A 15,692-nucleotide genomic window follows, 5' to 3' on the forward strand; every position below is an offset into this window, starting at 1 on the left:
TGCCCCAGAGCTTAGCTGAGGCAGAAACTCTGTGGAACCAGGTAACAGTTTTACTTTTGGTGTTTTCTCACAAACTGTGAAAACTTTAAGAAGAGTGATGGGAGGGACGATCTGAAGTTTTATGTGTGAAAAAGAGTATCATTCTCCAAATGAGAAAAATAACTGAAACCTATTCTGGAAATTCTCCTTTTGCGCAAATTTATAGGAAACTGTATTTGTAAAATGTACTTTTCTTCTTAAAATATCACTCTCTGATACATAAAAGAATGAATTTTTAAAATAGTGTTTATTGTATTTATGTCACTTTAGTGGGCATGGCTGAGTAGCTGGACGGGAGAATGGCCAGTAAAATCCTTGGGGTACATTAGGCCTAGAATCACGCTCAGTTATTTTAACCCCTAGTGTTTCACTTGAGAAAAATCAGGTCATCCATGGACATTTTAAGGTCAGAAGCACTGTTTTCATTTCCAAAGAATGCTTCCCAAAAGAACATCCGTTAATCAGATCAGCAATGAACACTTTTCAGTTTAAATAAAACAAGTTCTTCCATTTTTTTTTCTTTAGTAATCTTAAGAAAGAAAGATTAAGAAAACTCATGCACACTAAAATCACTAAAATGTTAACCATTCGTAATTTAACATTATTATTTAAACATTTAAACCATAAACATTGTTGAGTTTATCATTTAAGATATAATAAAATAAACTGGAAACCACCTTTTGCTTTTTTAAAAAAATATATAGGCTCTTCAACTAGAAATGTTTTGGTTCTGAGGTTGGCTCCCGGAGGGAAGATCTAAATGTGGCACACAATGTGTATCTTCACGCTGAAAAATGCCATTCGTGAAAGCTGAAATACCCAGGCACGGCTGTGGCTTCTTAGAAAGGAACCAGCGTTCAAGAATCCCATCCATTGATAATCACCCCCATATTTATAGTACATAGCGGTTTACAAAATGCTTTCACATAAGTTGCCTCATTTGATCCTCCCAAGCCTGTGAGGTAGGTTTTACCTCACATTCTATCGTTAAAGACGCTGAGACTGAAAAAATAAAGCCTTTTTTTTTTCCATTTTCCCCCAAATCCTTGACCAGTCTCAAGCTAAGTCAGGACTCTGAATTACATGCTTTCCGCCACACCCTCCTCCTACCCTCCACCCTTCTCACCAGGATTCCCTATTCTGGTCACACTAATTTTCTTCCTGTCACCCACGCAACCTGTTCTCTCACCAGTTTGCTTGTTTGCTTTGTGTTGTTTGTTTAAATGCTGCTTCTCTTGTCCGAATACCTTTAACCCAGAAAGACTTCCCTGAACACTGTCAGCCCACATCTCTCTTACCCTTTTACAGTAACCCCCCATCACTTAATATCTGTGATGCACCCCATGGCATTTGCTTGTGTCGTTTCCCCTTCCTTCTCTAATATGTTCAAGTCTTAGGCATCCAAGTGGCACATGAACACCTTGAGGGTAGGGGCCATACCACTTCTTTACTCTCCTTCCCCCAAGTGTCAAGCACAGTTCTGTGTCCAGAGTAGGAGAGTACTTATTACTCAAATGAACAATTTGAAAGTCTCTTTTCTTGAGCCAGGTGCCTGGGTCTCATTCCTCCGAAGCCTGAAACGCCCTCTCTGCTTCCACTTTCCTTACTCCGAATTATCCTGCAGATCACATGTCACCCTCTTTGTGAAGCTGTCCTGACTCATCAGGGAAACCTTAGTCACTGTCTCCCAGCATTTGTCACCCTCAAAGGTGATTATTTGCATGTCTGTCTCTCCCAACAAACAACCTGGAACGTACACGCAGCGATCGGTACCAGCCTCGGTTTTCAAATACCTCCTGTATGTTTCTGTAATTGTTAATAGAAGGAATTCTTAACCCCAATTTGATTGTAAACTCCTTTAAAGAATATGGCTTGGTAGATATCTGTGGAGTGAATGCAGTCTTTGGAAAAACATTAGCTCTAAAGCAGTGAAATCATCTCCAATGAAATGCACTCATTCATTCCTGAAAAGGAATAAAATTACCCCACAAAACCTTTTTGAAAATCACGCAAACATTTTCAGAGGAAGTTGGTATATTTATCTGAATTTTTTGTCATAAACAAAACATTATATTCACTACGCACTTGGCATAATCCTGTTGGAAGAAAACTGATGGCGAGCAAAGGTAGCTGTCACGTAAATCACTTTTACAAAGAAAATGTCTGATGCAAATATTTCTCACGACTCAAGGATAAGCATATTTATGTGCTCCATAAAGATTTCATCTAATTTCTAAAATATATGGAATTTGGCTTTCCACAGCATATTTTACAATCCAGATAATGAAAAGTAATGAGCTGAATATAGTCTATTATATCAAAGTGAATAGGATGATCATTATTCATTCTGAACATTAGAATCTATTTTCATTACAGCTTAGTGAATTTAGTCTCTTTTAATAATATCTTAGTGAATTGTGTGCTATGAAAATGTATTTCATGAAAATGTAGAGTTCTTGATCAGGAATGACAATACTACATATACAAGATTAGCCTTACATAGGAATGAACATAAGAACGAGAGCTCAGACTGCAGTATCGGGATCACCTGGGAAACTTGTTAAATACACAGATGCTCTGGCCTCGGCACCAGAAATCTGCATCAACCTCTGTACTTTTAATAAAAGTGATAGTGATTCACCCCAAAATTTGGGAACAAGTAGACTAGGGGGATAAACTCAGGGATGTGCTGAAATCAGCTCCTACTGGCTTTCTCATCTCTACCCAACTCTGCACTCCCTGGTGACACACTGCTAACTAAGCCAGCCAGTGGGGGCAGTATTTACACCATGGAAATTGGCAACTACTATGTTGTTAAACATTTACCAGCACTCTACTCAATAAGAAATCAAAGCCTTGCTCTCTCTTTGTAAGAGAACTTTTTGGATAAACTTTGGTCCTGTTGAAATTGTCTGATAAACAATTTTGTTACGGATTGAGGAAGAGGTCTAGTAGAAACTCAAAGTTCCCAAGTTGTTAAATTAGGTATTTTTCCTTAATGAAGTGAAAATTAAAAGGCTCAAGGAAGTGAGTTAACAGTCATTTTAAAAGCAAGGAAAAACTAAAATTTCTTGAGATGGTGAATTTTTTTATGGATTTATGGTCCAGGTCTTACCCTGCATAAGGTGACAGGGAAGGTGTAAAGTGGGGTGACCTGCAAATCTGCATTGCCAATGTTCTCATATTTAATCAGGTTCAACTGCCCTGTTGTTTTCCCACTGCAAGCCAACTCTGACTCAGATATGGGGACTTGATTGGGAGGATTACATAGTGTACACTCTCCCACTTCTCCTGGACAGGTGGTAGGCATTTATGCTCACATGATTGCCTAAAAATAAACCAGAACTTGACAGGGACAATGCTAATTTAATATTTTATCAAATAACACAGGAAACTCAGAGATTTGGCTTTCAGATTTGAATTCTTTCTCCACTCCTGCATCACACATGAATTTTGGAAGGCTTGGGTCAGCAAGGAGTCCCATGACTCTGAGACATATTCATGCTGTAGAGGGTTGTGTGCAATGTCTCAGAGGGGGAAAGCTACAGTTTTGAAGGAGAAAAAAACCTATCTTGCAGCTTCACTCACTGATGTAAATTGAGTGATAAAAGCTTTTTAAAAAATAACTGGCAGAGTGTAATAGGTCTGGATTCACAAGAGAATTACAAAGGATCAGGTGTTTAAGAATAATAAATATACCAGCTTTCCTGGTACAGTTATGATTTTTGTAAAATTCTAGTTTCTCCAGTAAAAGATTTCCATTACTGACTAACTAAATGGGATTAATGTATAGCTCATAAAGATTAAGTGACTCCACAAATCAAAAAACAAATCCTTTAGCCAGATGATATGTCCCAGTTTGAGATTTGGAGAGTATTATCACCATGTTTATAGAATTCATGGTAAGATAGATTCCTTATAGCTAGATATTTGTCCAGAAGTAGACTCTGTGTTTTGAAATTAAGAGCACACACACAGACACTCCCAGCATCTTAGTTTAAGTAGAAGGCTTATTTCTCGGCCCCTGCCCTCTCCTGAATCAGACCCTCTTACCTCTCTTAAGGCAGGAAGTCTGTTGAATTAGACAAAGGTCAGCAGCTTCAAGTGTCACAAGGAGAGTAATCGATGCTTCTTGGGCTATAGGTGGATCTATGGAACTAAATAAAAAAAGGAAAAGACAGAGGTAAATAATAAAATCATTCTGGGAGAATGAGTGTTTTCCTAAATGCTTAACTTACTGCCATTTTCCCCAAATTTGTTCCTCCTTAATAAGAGTCATTCCATGTAGGGGTGGGTCTCTTAGGAGAGGGGATATGGGACCTGAGGACGTATAGCTAGGAACAAGCTTATTGTGAGGACTGGAGATTGAACTCTGGGTGGCGCCTGCCTGAACGGTGCAGCTACGTGGTACCTAAATTCACAGGTGCCAGTGAATATCCCACACAGAAATTGCTCCCCTACATCTGATTTTCCCTGAGAAACACTGCACAATGTTTCACTGTTTTCCTCCTGAGATGGCCAAGTAGTGGGTCACATTAGGCCCCGATAGTCATGAGTCAATCTCGCCCACCCCCAAGGAACATTTTGAGTTATCATGTTTTAAAGGAAATAACATTCCTAACTTAGACATTCAAAAGATGTATCTGGAAAAGGGACAGGAAAAGATCAAGGAATAAAAAGTGGTCTGTATTAACAGTTTCTAAAGTATAATCTATTTTGGGAAAATGTGTTTTATACCCTCTCATTTTAAATAATATTGCACTTGGACGTAATAAAGGTTCTGAGATATCCTGCAGTTAAAACAAATATTCTTAGATTTGTTTTCCTTTCTTTTTCGTGTTAAAGTAAAATTGTGTTAAAATACACGCAGCATAAACTTTACCATTTTAACCATGTACAGTTCAATGGTATTAAATACATTCACATTGCTGTGCAGCCTTCACCACCCTCAATCCCCATAACTCTTTTCATCTTGGAAAACTGAAACTCTATACCTATTAAACAATAACTCCCCATTTCCCCCTCCATCAGCCCCTGGCAACCACCATTCTACTTTCTGTCTTTATGATCGTGGCCACCCTAGGTACCTCATATAACTGGACTGGATTATTTCACTTAGCACAATGTCCTTGAGGTTCATCTATAGAACACGTGTAAGAACTTCCTTTTTGTGGCTGAATAATATTCCATTGTACATATAGCCCACATTTTATTTTATCCATTCATCAGTCAATGGACACTTGTGTTGCTTCCATGTTTTAGCTACTACGAAAAAAGCTGCTATGAACATGGGTGCACAAATATCTCTTTAAGACTTTGCTTTCAGTCCTTTTAGGTATATGTCCAGAAGCAGATAGATTTGTTTTTAATTCAACATTTCCCAAGCTTTTCAATTGTAGATCCCTGTTTAGATGGAACCCCTATTAACCCATGTTCTGTAGCCCATTAGTTGGAATATCAGTCAGATACGGTGCTTTCTTCAGAACAAAACAAAACAAAACAAAACAAAAAAACCTTAAAGAAGCTCCTTCCCTTGTATAGAGCTTCATACACAAGGGTGTTTCACCAGACCAACCCACTTCTGAACTAATCAGCTGCTTAGTGAGAGCTGGGCCCCAGGCAGAGAAGTGGACCCTTGAGGTGACCAGAGCAAAGCATTCCTGCTCAGAAGGGAAGGAAGCCAGGCCTCCACTTCTAGAGCTCAATGGTTTGCACTCCAGGGATGGTACTTCTGCTTAGGTCCCAAATGTCACTCTGACAATTCATAATTAAAGTCATCGACTTCCTTTTCTGGGGAGGTTTTACCATCCACCACATGTGCTCTATCTTTAGGGTGCATTTGTTATTGAATTATAATTTATAACTTTTTCTGGCCAAATTATTTCTAAAAAATAAATCCTCAAATCCCTTGCAGTCATACGCACAACGTGTGGATGCCGAGACGCTCAGTAATAAAAGGAAAGCTGCTAATGTAGACGTACCCATATATTCTAAAGGCGCAGAGGGACCGTAACCTCGATTCTGCAGGCAGTGGGGTGTGCTGACCTCCATGGCTCACTCACCGGGGTTTCTAGAGTCAGATGTTACTTACAGCCAGCAAGCAGATCTCTTTCACTCCTTCTGTATCCTGAGATTCTGATTCTAAGTTCCCTGGTATTTAAGATGAGCTTTTCCCAGTGCCTCTTCTGTGTCTACCCAGCAAATGCCAAGCAAAAGAAACTTAGGAAAGGGGAGGGGTAGAAACTTTCTGTTGCAGCTCAGCAGGGAGCTCTGGGAAGGGGAGCACAGACGTCACAATAGCAAGAACTGGGACTTCCCTGGCAGTCCAGTGGTTAACACTCCACGCTTCCACTGTAGGGGATGCAGGTTCGACCAGGGGAACTAAGATCCCACACCCCTACCTGCCAAGCAGCATGGCCAAAAAAACCCCCAAGAACTGAGCATTGAAGGAAATTCGCATTCCTTGGGGCCGGTCCAAAGGGGATCTGGTGTTCATGAAAAGGGAGCCCTTTGGGAGTTGTCAGGGCTTTAGTGGGAAGGGCGGGCTCCCGGGCTCCCGCCCACACTGCTGGCATGTCACCCTGTAACTGTACGGGACACAAGGGCCCCCAGCTGGCTAGAGAGGTGGAAGGCAGAGAAACAGCCCTCTCTAAAGCGTGGTTCTCCACCACGACGTGCTTCCCTCCAGACAGCCAGGGGAGCGGCCCTGAGTCCCTCTGCTGGAGTGCCCTTCTCCGGCCAACCTGCAGCCACATCTCTCTATGGGGGACAATGTGACGCACCAAGCCCAGGCCACCCTCCTCTCCTCCACCACACTCCAGGTACCCAGCATCATGAATCCCCCACCCAAGGGCTCCAGCCACTGCCAGCCTGCAGGGAGAGCATCCCCCCTCCATCCTAAGGCCTGCAAGGTGGCCAAGGAGTGCTTATTTGCAGGACAGGAGGGACGTAGGTTTGGACACAGCTTAGGCATGCAGGCTGGGGTATCACACACATGCCTGTGTGAGGTACCTCGAAGTGAGGGACAGAGCTGAGAGTGGGAACAAAGTGGGAGTGGGCATAAGTTGTATTCTTGCCCCCAAGCCCTGCAGATGATGGAGCTGAACCCACTGAATCCGTCCTTTTAGGCATCACGTGACACTGGCCAGCAGACATCACGATACACTAAAAAAAGGCCTCTTGCTTTGCTGGGTACAGTAAATGATCCTCATTACAAAAGCTACCAGCCCTTAATGTGTGCCGGACTCTGTGCTAAGAAGTTTACACGCGTTCTCTCACTTCATTAACCAGCCTATATGAGAAATAATATCATTCCCATTTTACAGATGAAGAAGTCGAGGCTGAGGGGGTTAAGTAACTTGTTCAGGTTGACACAGGTCATAAGTGATGGACAGGGGCTCAAACTCTAGATGAGATCTCCAACCTGAGGAGGGGGCCGAGAAGGCTGAAGCCATGCAGGTGGGAGTTTGGCTCCTGAGGTGGAGAGAGAGAGCCGTGGACACCTAGGAAGGGGGCGGGAAAGAAGCAGAAACACTCCTAGAAAATGGAATGGCTTTAGAAAGAGGAGAAGTGAGTCAGAGGCCAAGGACAAAGTGGTGCCAAGAGCTGGAGGCCTTGTGGGTGCTGGAGGAAAATTCCAGCTTCTCCTCTGAAGAGAGCTCAGCTCCATCGCGAGTTGTCTTAAAGCAAATCGTGCAGGTAATCACGCAGCACACCTCTCAACCAGCTGCGCCCAAACCAGTTCAATTCGAGAGAAGATTTACATTTTAGACAAAAGTGAATAGCTGGCTCTCGATGTCTGTAGTTCAGAGGAGGAGTTGCCTTTTATTTTTTTTAAACTGAAACATAGCTGGAAAATCTATGAAAGGCCCTTGTCGTGGGCTCCTTCACATAGTTTCAACAGCTACAGTGTTTTTGCTTGTTGTCTAGAAACCTGGGAGGATCTGTAGGGCTGAATTTCTGAAAGAGAACTTACAGAAACCAGGTCAGTTCGAATCAGGGCCACTAGGCCTACAAGTCCTGGCTGTGAATTATTCAATTAAAAAAATTTTATCGTGAAGGTCCATTTAAAGTCAGCTTGTTGAGTTTGGGGAGAAATGAAAAGTAATAAAGAACAGTGACCACATTAATTTAAATGTCTGCTACCTCTTCTTTCATAATTACAGAAGAGGTTTATGAAATATCTGTATATAAGTGAATAAAGAGCACTTCCTCATTTCCCAAAAACATAAATTTTAGGACAAAGAAATAACAGAAGAAAAATAGGTAGTATCAGGGTTGTGATAATAAAATAAAACACAAAGTACATCACAGTCTCTCAGTACTTTGCAGTTTTGTTCTTGATGCTGTGTCCCTGCCAGCTCTCTATGAAGGTGTCTATCAAAAACTCTTCCAGGGCTTCCCTGGTGGCGCAGTGGTTGAGAGTCCGCCTGCCGATGCAGGGGACCCGGGTTCGTGCCCCGGTCCGCAAGGATCCCACATGCCGCGGAGTGGCTGGGCCCGTGAGCCATGGCCGCTGAGGCTGTGCGTCCGGAGCCTGTGCTCCGCAACGGGAGAGGCCACAACAGTGAGAGGCCCGCGTACCTCAAAAAACAAACAAAAAACTCTTCCTTCTCTGACTACACAGTCTGATGCTTCCCCTCTTTCTGGTTGCCAAAAATGAAAGTAACAATCCATGTCTGCAAGAGAAAACAAGTATTTTTTTTTCAGAATAAGAAAAGAATGCAGCAGGAATGAAGGAACATTAAACGAGCCTTCCAGCGAGCCTGGTGGTGCCCGCCCCACTGATGATAAAATTCTAGATCTGTCTCTTGGAACAGTGTTAGGCTCACTAGAGGCACTTAATATATGTTAGTATTTTGTAAACTTCACAGCACTTCACTTGGATTACCACCCCCCTTGTACAGTGAAGGAAATATATATTGGTTAATGAATTTTTACCTCATTTAAACTTTTCCTTCATTTTCTTAAACTTGCATTGAGTCAAAAGTGGATAGTCAAGGTGTAAAACTAGGGATGAAAGTAAAAGCATTAATACTCCAACTCCGAATAACTTCATAATAAAGAATAATGAAAAGGTTCCCCAGTGTCAATATAGAATTTGACTCTGCGTGTGTTGGGATAGGGAATCTATAAAGATTTTTTCACAAGCATCCAGGGAATGACAAATATTCGAAAACTGAATTGTTTTGGATTGTCTTTTTGTTTAACCTGAGTCCTAAGTATGTTTTCTTTTGAGAACCCTTGTCGTGCTATGACATAAGCCACAGATGCTTTTGCATCATTTTGCAAATAAAGAAAAATTGCTTTTATGATAAACCGAGTTTCTCCAGAACTTTCCAGGGCAAAGCTGTTGTTCTTGCTGCTACAAGTGGTGCAGTCTAATGGGTAAGGACACAGGCTTTGAAAACGAGGTGGCCTGGGTACAAATCTTGGCTGTGCCACTTCCTCATTTTGTAACTTTGGGCAAATTACTTTGGACAAAATGTCTCTTTGCCACCCTCTTCTTCATGCGTAAAGTGGTGATAATAATAGCAGATACTCTTAAATATTTGTTGTGAGGGTGAAATGCATGTACATAGCTGAGCACAGTGCCTGAGAAATAGCAAGCACTCAATAAGCACTAGCAGTGATTAAAGACAAAGAAAGTCTAAAACTGTAGCGGGCTATCTCGGCGTCACACTCTTCATGCAGACACAGGTACAAACGATAGTAATCTCCAACTCAGAGAGACAGCTCGATAAGAGACAGGCAGAGCTTTCATCAAATGGAGCCATGGATACTGCATATTATAAACAGCAACACCAGGAGGAAGGGCCATGACTAACTCACGGGCTGGCTTCACAACTGGCTGAAGATGTAAGTTGAATAATGAGATCTGTCTGGTCTTTGTACCAGGTTCCTAGGATGGAGCTTCTGAACCCTTGAAATTTCCTCAGTGCTAAGAGTGTTTTTGTTTTTCATGATGGGTCCCATGATGGGTCCCTAGATAGTTTCAGGATGCGGGCCAGCCACGCATGAAAGACCTGCTGTGTAACTAGTGGGCTGGTAGTGTGAGCCACGTGATATTAGATGTCCCTCCTAGGAGGAGACGGATGCTGACGATTGAGTTCAGTCACGTGGCTAATGATTCAATCAATCATGCCTGTGTGGTGACATCGCGATAAGAACTCTGAACGTCGAAGCTTGGCCGAACTTCTGGTATGAAAACATTTATATGTCAAGAGGGTGGTGCATCCTAATTTCACAGGGAGAGGACAGGGGAACTCTGTATTCAGGACTGTCCCAGTCCTTGCCCTATGTGCTGGTCCTGATTTGTAACCTTTATAATAAAACTGTAATCACAAGTACAGAGCTTTCCAGAGTTCTGTGAGTCATTGTAGCAAATTATGAAATCTGAGGGGGTCTTGGGAACTCCTGAACTTACAGCCAATTGGCCAGAAGTCTAGATGTCCTAGGTACTCCTGAACTGGCATCTGAAGTGGACAGTCTGGTTGGGAACTCTGCCCTTGACCTATGCAGTGTGCACGAACTCTGGGTCATTAGTGTCAGAATTGAATTGCAGTATTGTGTTGCATGAACTGGCCCTTAGCATATGTGCGCTATGTGTATGGAGTAGACGGGCATGCAGACGCTTGGACATATTCGACGCGGAAACCACGATTTGGAAAAGGAAAAATAGTTTTCAGTTAAGGATTCTTTTATGAGCCATGGTGTAGACTGGAAAAAAACGTGTTGACATGAACACCGACAAAGCGCGAGCTAAAGTCTCAGCAAGGAAAGGTCTCTGCCAGTATCCACTGAGCACTTCACATAGAGACGGCAGCTGTCAGTCAACAAATGACTCCTCCTCTGAATTCCATGGTTGTGGTGAGAAGGACAATTGTGATCAATCAAATTAAGCCTAGGGAATAAATGTATTGTCAGTCTACTGTGTGAATAAATTAGCAGTGTAAGCCTATTTTTTCCACTCTGAAATCCCCCTACTCTCAAAGGAGAAGATGCTCGTGTCAGCCTTTGAAGTTAAAGTTATGATAAAGCCAGATCATCACAACACTTATAAGGCCACTAAAAACCATTTGTATGATTCCATGAAGCTTATTCAAGTGTCATAGCTCAACAATATATCAAGAATCCTGAAGAGCCTAAACCTCTCACTTCGGAGGTGACATTTCAAGACGTCACTGCTAAAGATAGGATATCAGAAATTTATAAGAAAGCCAAGATAGGATAGAATGATTGCTGAGAGTTTAGTTCCCTCCAGAAAGTATGTGACCTACTTCACTCAACAGAGGAATTCGTGAACTTCATATTAGTTGGTATTTTAAAACCACCTTCAAATGATGCAATGGAAAGGGAAAAAAATTACTTTCCAAGGCGTAGATTAAGAAACCATAAGCTGCTTTATCCCAGGCTGAAACACTCATAAATCTGTCACGTTTACACCTGACAGAGTGCCAGAGGTCATCTTCAGCGAGAGATCACTCCTGGAATTCTGAATTCTTGCCTTGCCGTGAAAAATAGTTAACAAAGTCACAGATCATTTGCTTTCTTTTTGACTTAGCGGTTCTAATTGAGTAAAAAATAAAGAAGGAAAGAATGCTGAACCTCACTGCTGGCTAGTGTTATCTACCACCAAGCTGGATACAGTAACTTGGGAAATATTATCCATTTAACTAATATGGATTTATCATTTTAAAAATTACTTTCATTAACAAGAGCAATGACATTTATTTTACATTTATGTAAAACTGACAGTCACTTTCCTGGATGCCTATTAACTGAGCCTCAAAATTTTAAAATAGGCCTGATAGGAAACGGGACTCTTGGAATGGTGTGACTATCTAGATGGGGATCCAGGTGAATTCTCTCTCTAACAGAACACCATTTAACTTGGTGAAAGTTATAAAAATAGAAACAGAAAAAACAACCATTTAAAATCTCTGGAAATTGCCCTAAGGATGTACAGCAGTTGGAGAGGTATTTACTCAAATTATGTTAATCTTGATAAAAAGAGAAAGTTTTCAGCATTTGAGTTAAGACCTGCTCCCATCACCCTGCCCACACTCTGTGTGACGGCAGAACTACTCCTTGTGGACGCAGGCAAAAAGATGGGGTCTCCTGCTTCCCTTAGCTTCTACTCTATATCTTACTGTAGTTTATTTAGTATAAATCTGAAGGTGATTGCGATAATATACGGTGCCTATTGTACGCTCTAGAGCAATCACTAAAAAAATAACTGAAAAATGTATAGTTAAAAATCAATAAAGGAACAGCAATGAGATACCACTACATACCTACTAGAATGGCTAAAATACAAAAATCTGACAATACCAATTGCTGGCAAGGATACAGAGCAACAGGAATGCTCATTTATTGACTGAAGGAATACAATCAATGGTGCAGCCATTGTTTGCTTGCGTGGTCCAGTCACTGTGGAAGAAAACCTGGCAGTTTCCTTACAAAGGTAAGCATAGTCTTACCCTATGATTCAGCAATCATGCTCCTAGGTAATCCACTGATTTGTCATCTTATGTTCACACAAAATCAGGAAGCAATTATTTATTGATTTACGATTGCCAAAAACTGGAAACAATGAATATGTCCTTTAATGGGTGAATGAATAAACAAACTGCTACAGCCATATAAAGGGATAACATTCAGTAATAAAAAGGAATGAGCAACAAGCCCTACAGGAATAAATCTCAAATATGTATTGCACAGTGAAAGAAGCCAGTCTGGAAAGGCTACATAGTATATGATTCCATTTATATGACATTCTGGGAAAGGTAAAACTATAAAGACAGTAAAAATACAGTGGCTGTTAGGGGATGGGGTGGGGAGGGAGGATTGAAAGGGTGAAACACAAGGAATTTTTTTAGGGCAGTGCAATAATTCTGTATATTATGTTGGTGGATATATGACACTAGGCATTAACCAATACCCATAGAACTTTATAGCACAAATAGTAGACTTTGTTTTTTTAATGTGCTCTTTAGCCGTGCTACCACTATAGGAGATTGGTTTTTCCTTCAATATTCTTCTCAAAATATGAACTGCTAATTTCCTATTAGTCCAGGAAGGGCTTTCCCTTTTAGTGAGGTGTCAGAGCTCAGACTGGCTCAAATCTGATCCCACCACACTTTGCCTCCAGGATTCTTGTCCTGCCGAAGCCAAGGAATGTTAAGTTTCCTTTTATAAGAAGAAGATTTTTCTAACTGAAGATAATGAAACCTTCCCCCTTATTGTGAAGAAAAAGTGTGCAAACCACTTCCTGTGTTACAGAAAAAATTTGTACTCAGAGGCTACCATTTTTTAAAATTTATTTATTTTTGGTTGCATTGGGTCTTCATTGCAGTGCGGGCTTTCTCTAGTTGCGGCAAGCAGGGGCTACTCTTCGCTGCGGTGCGCGGGCTTCTCACTGCAGTGGCTTCTCTTGTTGCGGAGCACGGGCTCTAGGTGCTCGGGCTTCAGTAGATGTGGCACGTGGGCTCAGTAGTTGTGGCTCGCAGGCTCTAGAGCTCAGGCTCAGTAGTTGTGGCACACGGGCTTAGTTGCTCCACGGCATGTGGGATCTTCTTGGACCAGGGCTCGAACCCGTGTCCCCTGCATTGACAGGCTGATTGTTAACCACTGTGCCACCAGGGAAGCCCGAGGCTACCATTTTTTATCAGGTAATGCAGCTAGAAATAATGATGTGTTTTGAATAAATAACGTGTTCTAGGAAGGGAATTACAAGCTCCATAGACATTATCTCTTATAATACTTTCAAATAGCCTTCAAGGTAAATAAAAACACATGTTCTTTTCATAACACAAGGTAGGAGGACTTCATTCCCAGTATACTGTATGTTAAATTTGCACTGATTCTTATGTATTTTATTAGTAGGAGAACCATATGTTCTGTTAATGCATGTATGAAAAATTTTAAAAGCATCATTTAGGAAGTCAGGGGAATCCCCGGATGGAATGAAGAATGTGAAAAAAGAATCTAAATGAAAAAAAAGAATTAAAGGGAAAGATAGACTATTTTTAGACTATTCAACAATAATAGTTGAGGACTTCAATATCCCACTTAGTGGAACTAGGCAGAACATCAGTAAGGATATAGAAAATCTGTACAATTCTAACCCAACTAGACCTACCAGACATCTATAGAACACTTCATCCAACCACAGCAGAACGCACAGTTTCCTCTAGTACACAGGGAACATTGTCTGGACCATATGCTAGACCATAAAAACTGGCCTATAGGCTAATAATCTAAGTTCTTGGGCATAATGGACGAGATCCGGGTTTTATTCATGAAATTCAACAAATTTTATCGAACGTCTATTAAATGACAAGCAGTGATCTGGAGGTTGGCGTAGCAACTACTTTCAAGAAAATTACAGTCAAGGAAGGCAGACACACAAACAAATAATCAGCAAGATAATTCTAGAGTGTTTTTTTAGTCTGGAGGAAATAAACAAAGTGATAGGATAGTACTTGGGCAGTGAGGGGTGGGTAAGGGGTGGCCACGTAAACGAGATCACTCTACTTGAACGGAAATCCAAAAGCTAGGAAGGTGTTGGTCATTCAAATATGTAAAAGCCCAAAATCTAGCAGAGGGAAGAGCAAATACGAAGGCCCTGAAGATAAAGCAAAAAAAGTGAGAGTGGCTGGAGAACGTAGAAAAAATGAGTTAGAAGTGCAAGCAAGAAGCAAACCCCACCTGCCGAACCCCAAGGGACTTGGTTCCATTCAGAGGTGATAAAAGGCCAAAGGTCCAAGCTAGGGAAGTAGCATGTTCAGATTTGTATTTGCATAAAAAGATAATTCTTACAAAAATACGAGAGAGCTGAGAGGCATGGATTAGAGTAATGATCAAGGTGGCCGTGGAGAAAAATAGGCAGATTTCGGATTTGTTTTGGATGTGGGCTCGGATGTGAAAGTCAAGGATGAAGGATGACTTTTTAATTTTCAGCTTCAGTAACGGTGGGTATGGTCGCCATTGACAGAGATGAATAAAATTGGAGGAGAAAATGCGTAGAAGAGAGAAAATCAGGTTCTGTTTTGGACACGTGTAGCTTGCATGCTGTCAGATATCTTCATAGAAACAGGTAGGCGGAAGTTGGATGTTTGGCTCTAGGGCTCATTGAGGGGAGAATTCAGGACCAGATATACAAACGTGGCTGTCATCAGGAATTAAGTGGCAGATGGGGTCCTCGTCCCACTCACTAGCTTCATTCTACTCTGACCCCACCCTCCTGACAGGAAGGGTCACCTCCATTTCCTCACTGTACCCAGCTAACCTTTGTCCCCACGGTCTTGCCTATCTGCTCTCGTTTCCTGGAAGCCCTCTCTCACCACATCCAACTGCTGAGTATCTACTGATTTTTCTATGACTGAGAAAGAATTTGCAAGTACTATCCACTATATATGTTGCTAACAACGTTGCAAGCTACTATAATCCCACTCTACACCTAATCTTTGCTTACCTAAAAATTCTCAGAAAACAACAACAAACTTATAGAAATTAAACATGATATGTACTACACTGAACCAAAGGTGGGTCCTAAGGCTCTAAATGCAAAACCAAGGCCAAAATGAATGTCTATATATGCATCACTGAATCACTTTGCTGTACAGCAGAAATTAGCACAACATTGTAAA

At 41.4% G+C, this 15,692-nt stretch overlaps 2 protein-coding genes across 3 annotated transcripts in view; both read right to left on the bottom strand.

Annotated features, from left to right (window-relative positions):
- PROSER1 (proline and serine rich 1) overlaps positions 1-4,172 on the bottom strand; it is a 146,058-nt gene extending 141,886 nt beyond the window's left edge. Inside the window, exon 1 of the mRNA XM_073795095.1 lies at positions 4,093-4,172. The gene's annotated coding sequence lies outside the window, so the exon portion shown is untranslated. The remainder of the gene's footprint in view (positions 1-4,092) is intronic.
- The window catches only part of LHFPL6 (LHFPL tetraspan subfamily member 6), a 252,021-nt gene continuing 240,421 nt past the window's right edge, over positions 4,093-15,692 (bottom strand). For both annotated transcript variants that reach the window (XM_073795099.1, XM_033843464.2), the window contains one exon: positions 4,093-4,196. In XM_073795099.1, coding sequence (XP_073651200.1) covers positions 4,189-4,196 — 8 coding nt within the window. In that variant the 3' untranslated portion in view covers positions 4,093-4,188. The remainder of the gene's footprint in view (positions 4,197-15,692) is intronic.

The sequence above is a fragment of the Tursiops truncatus genome, chromosome 18 (assembly GCF_011762595.2).
Source record: "Tursiops truncatus isolate mTurTru1 chromosome 18, mTurTru1.mat.Y, whole genome shotgun sequence".
In the NCBI taxonomy this organism is placed as follows: domain Eukaryota; kingdom Metazoa; phylum Chordata; class Mammalia; order Artiodactyla; family Delphinidae; genus Tursiops; species Tursiops truncatus.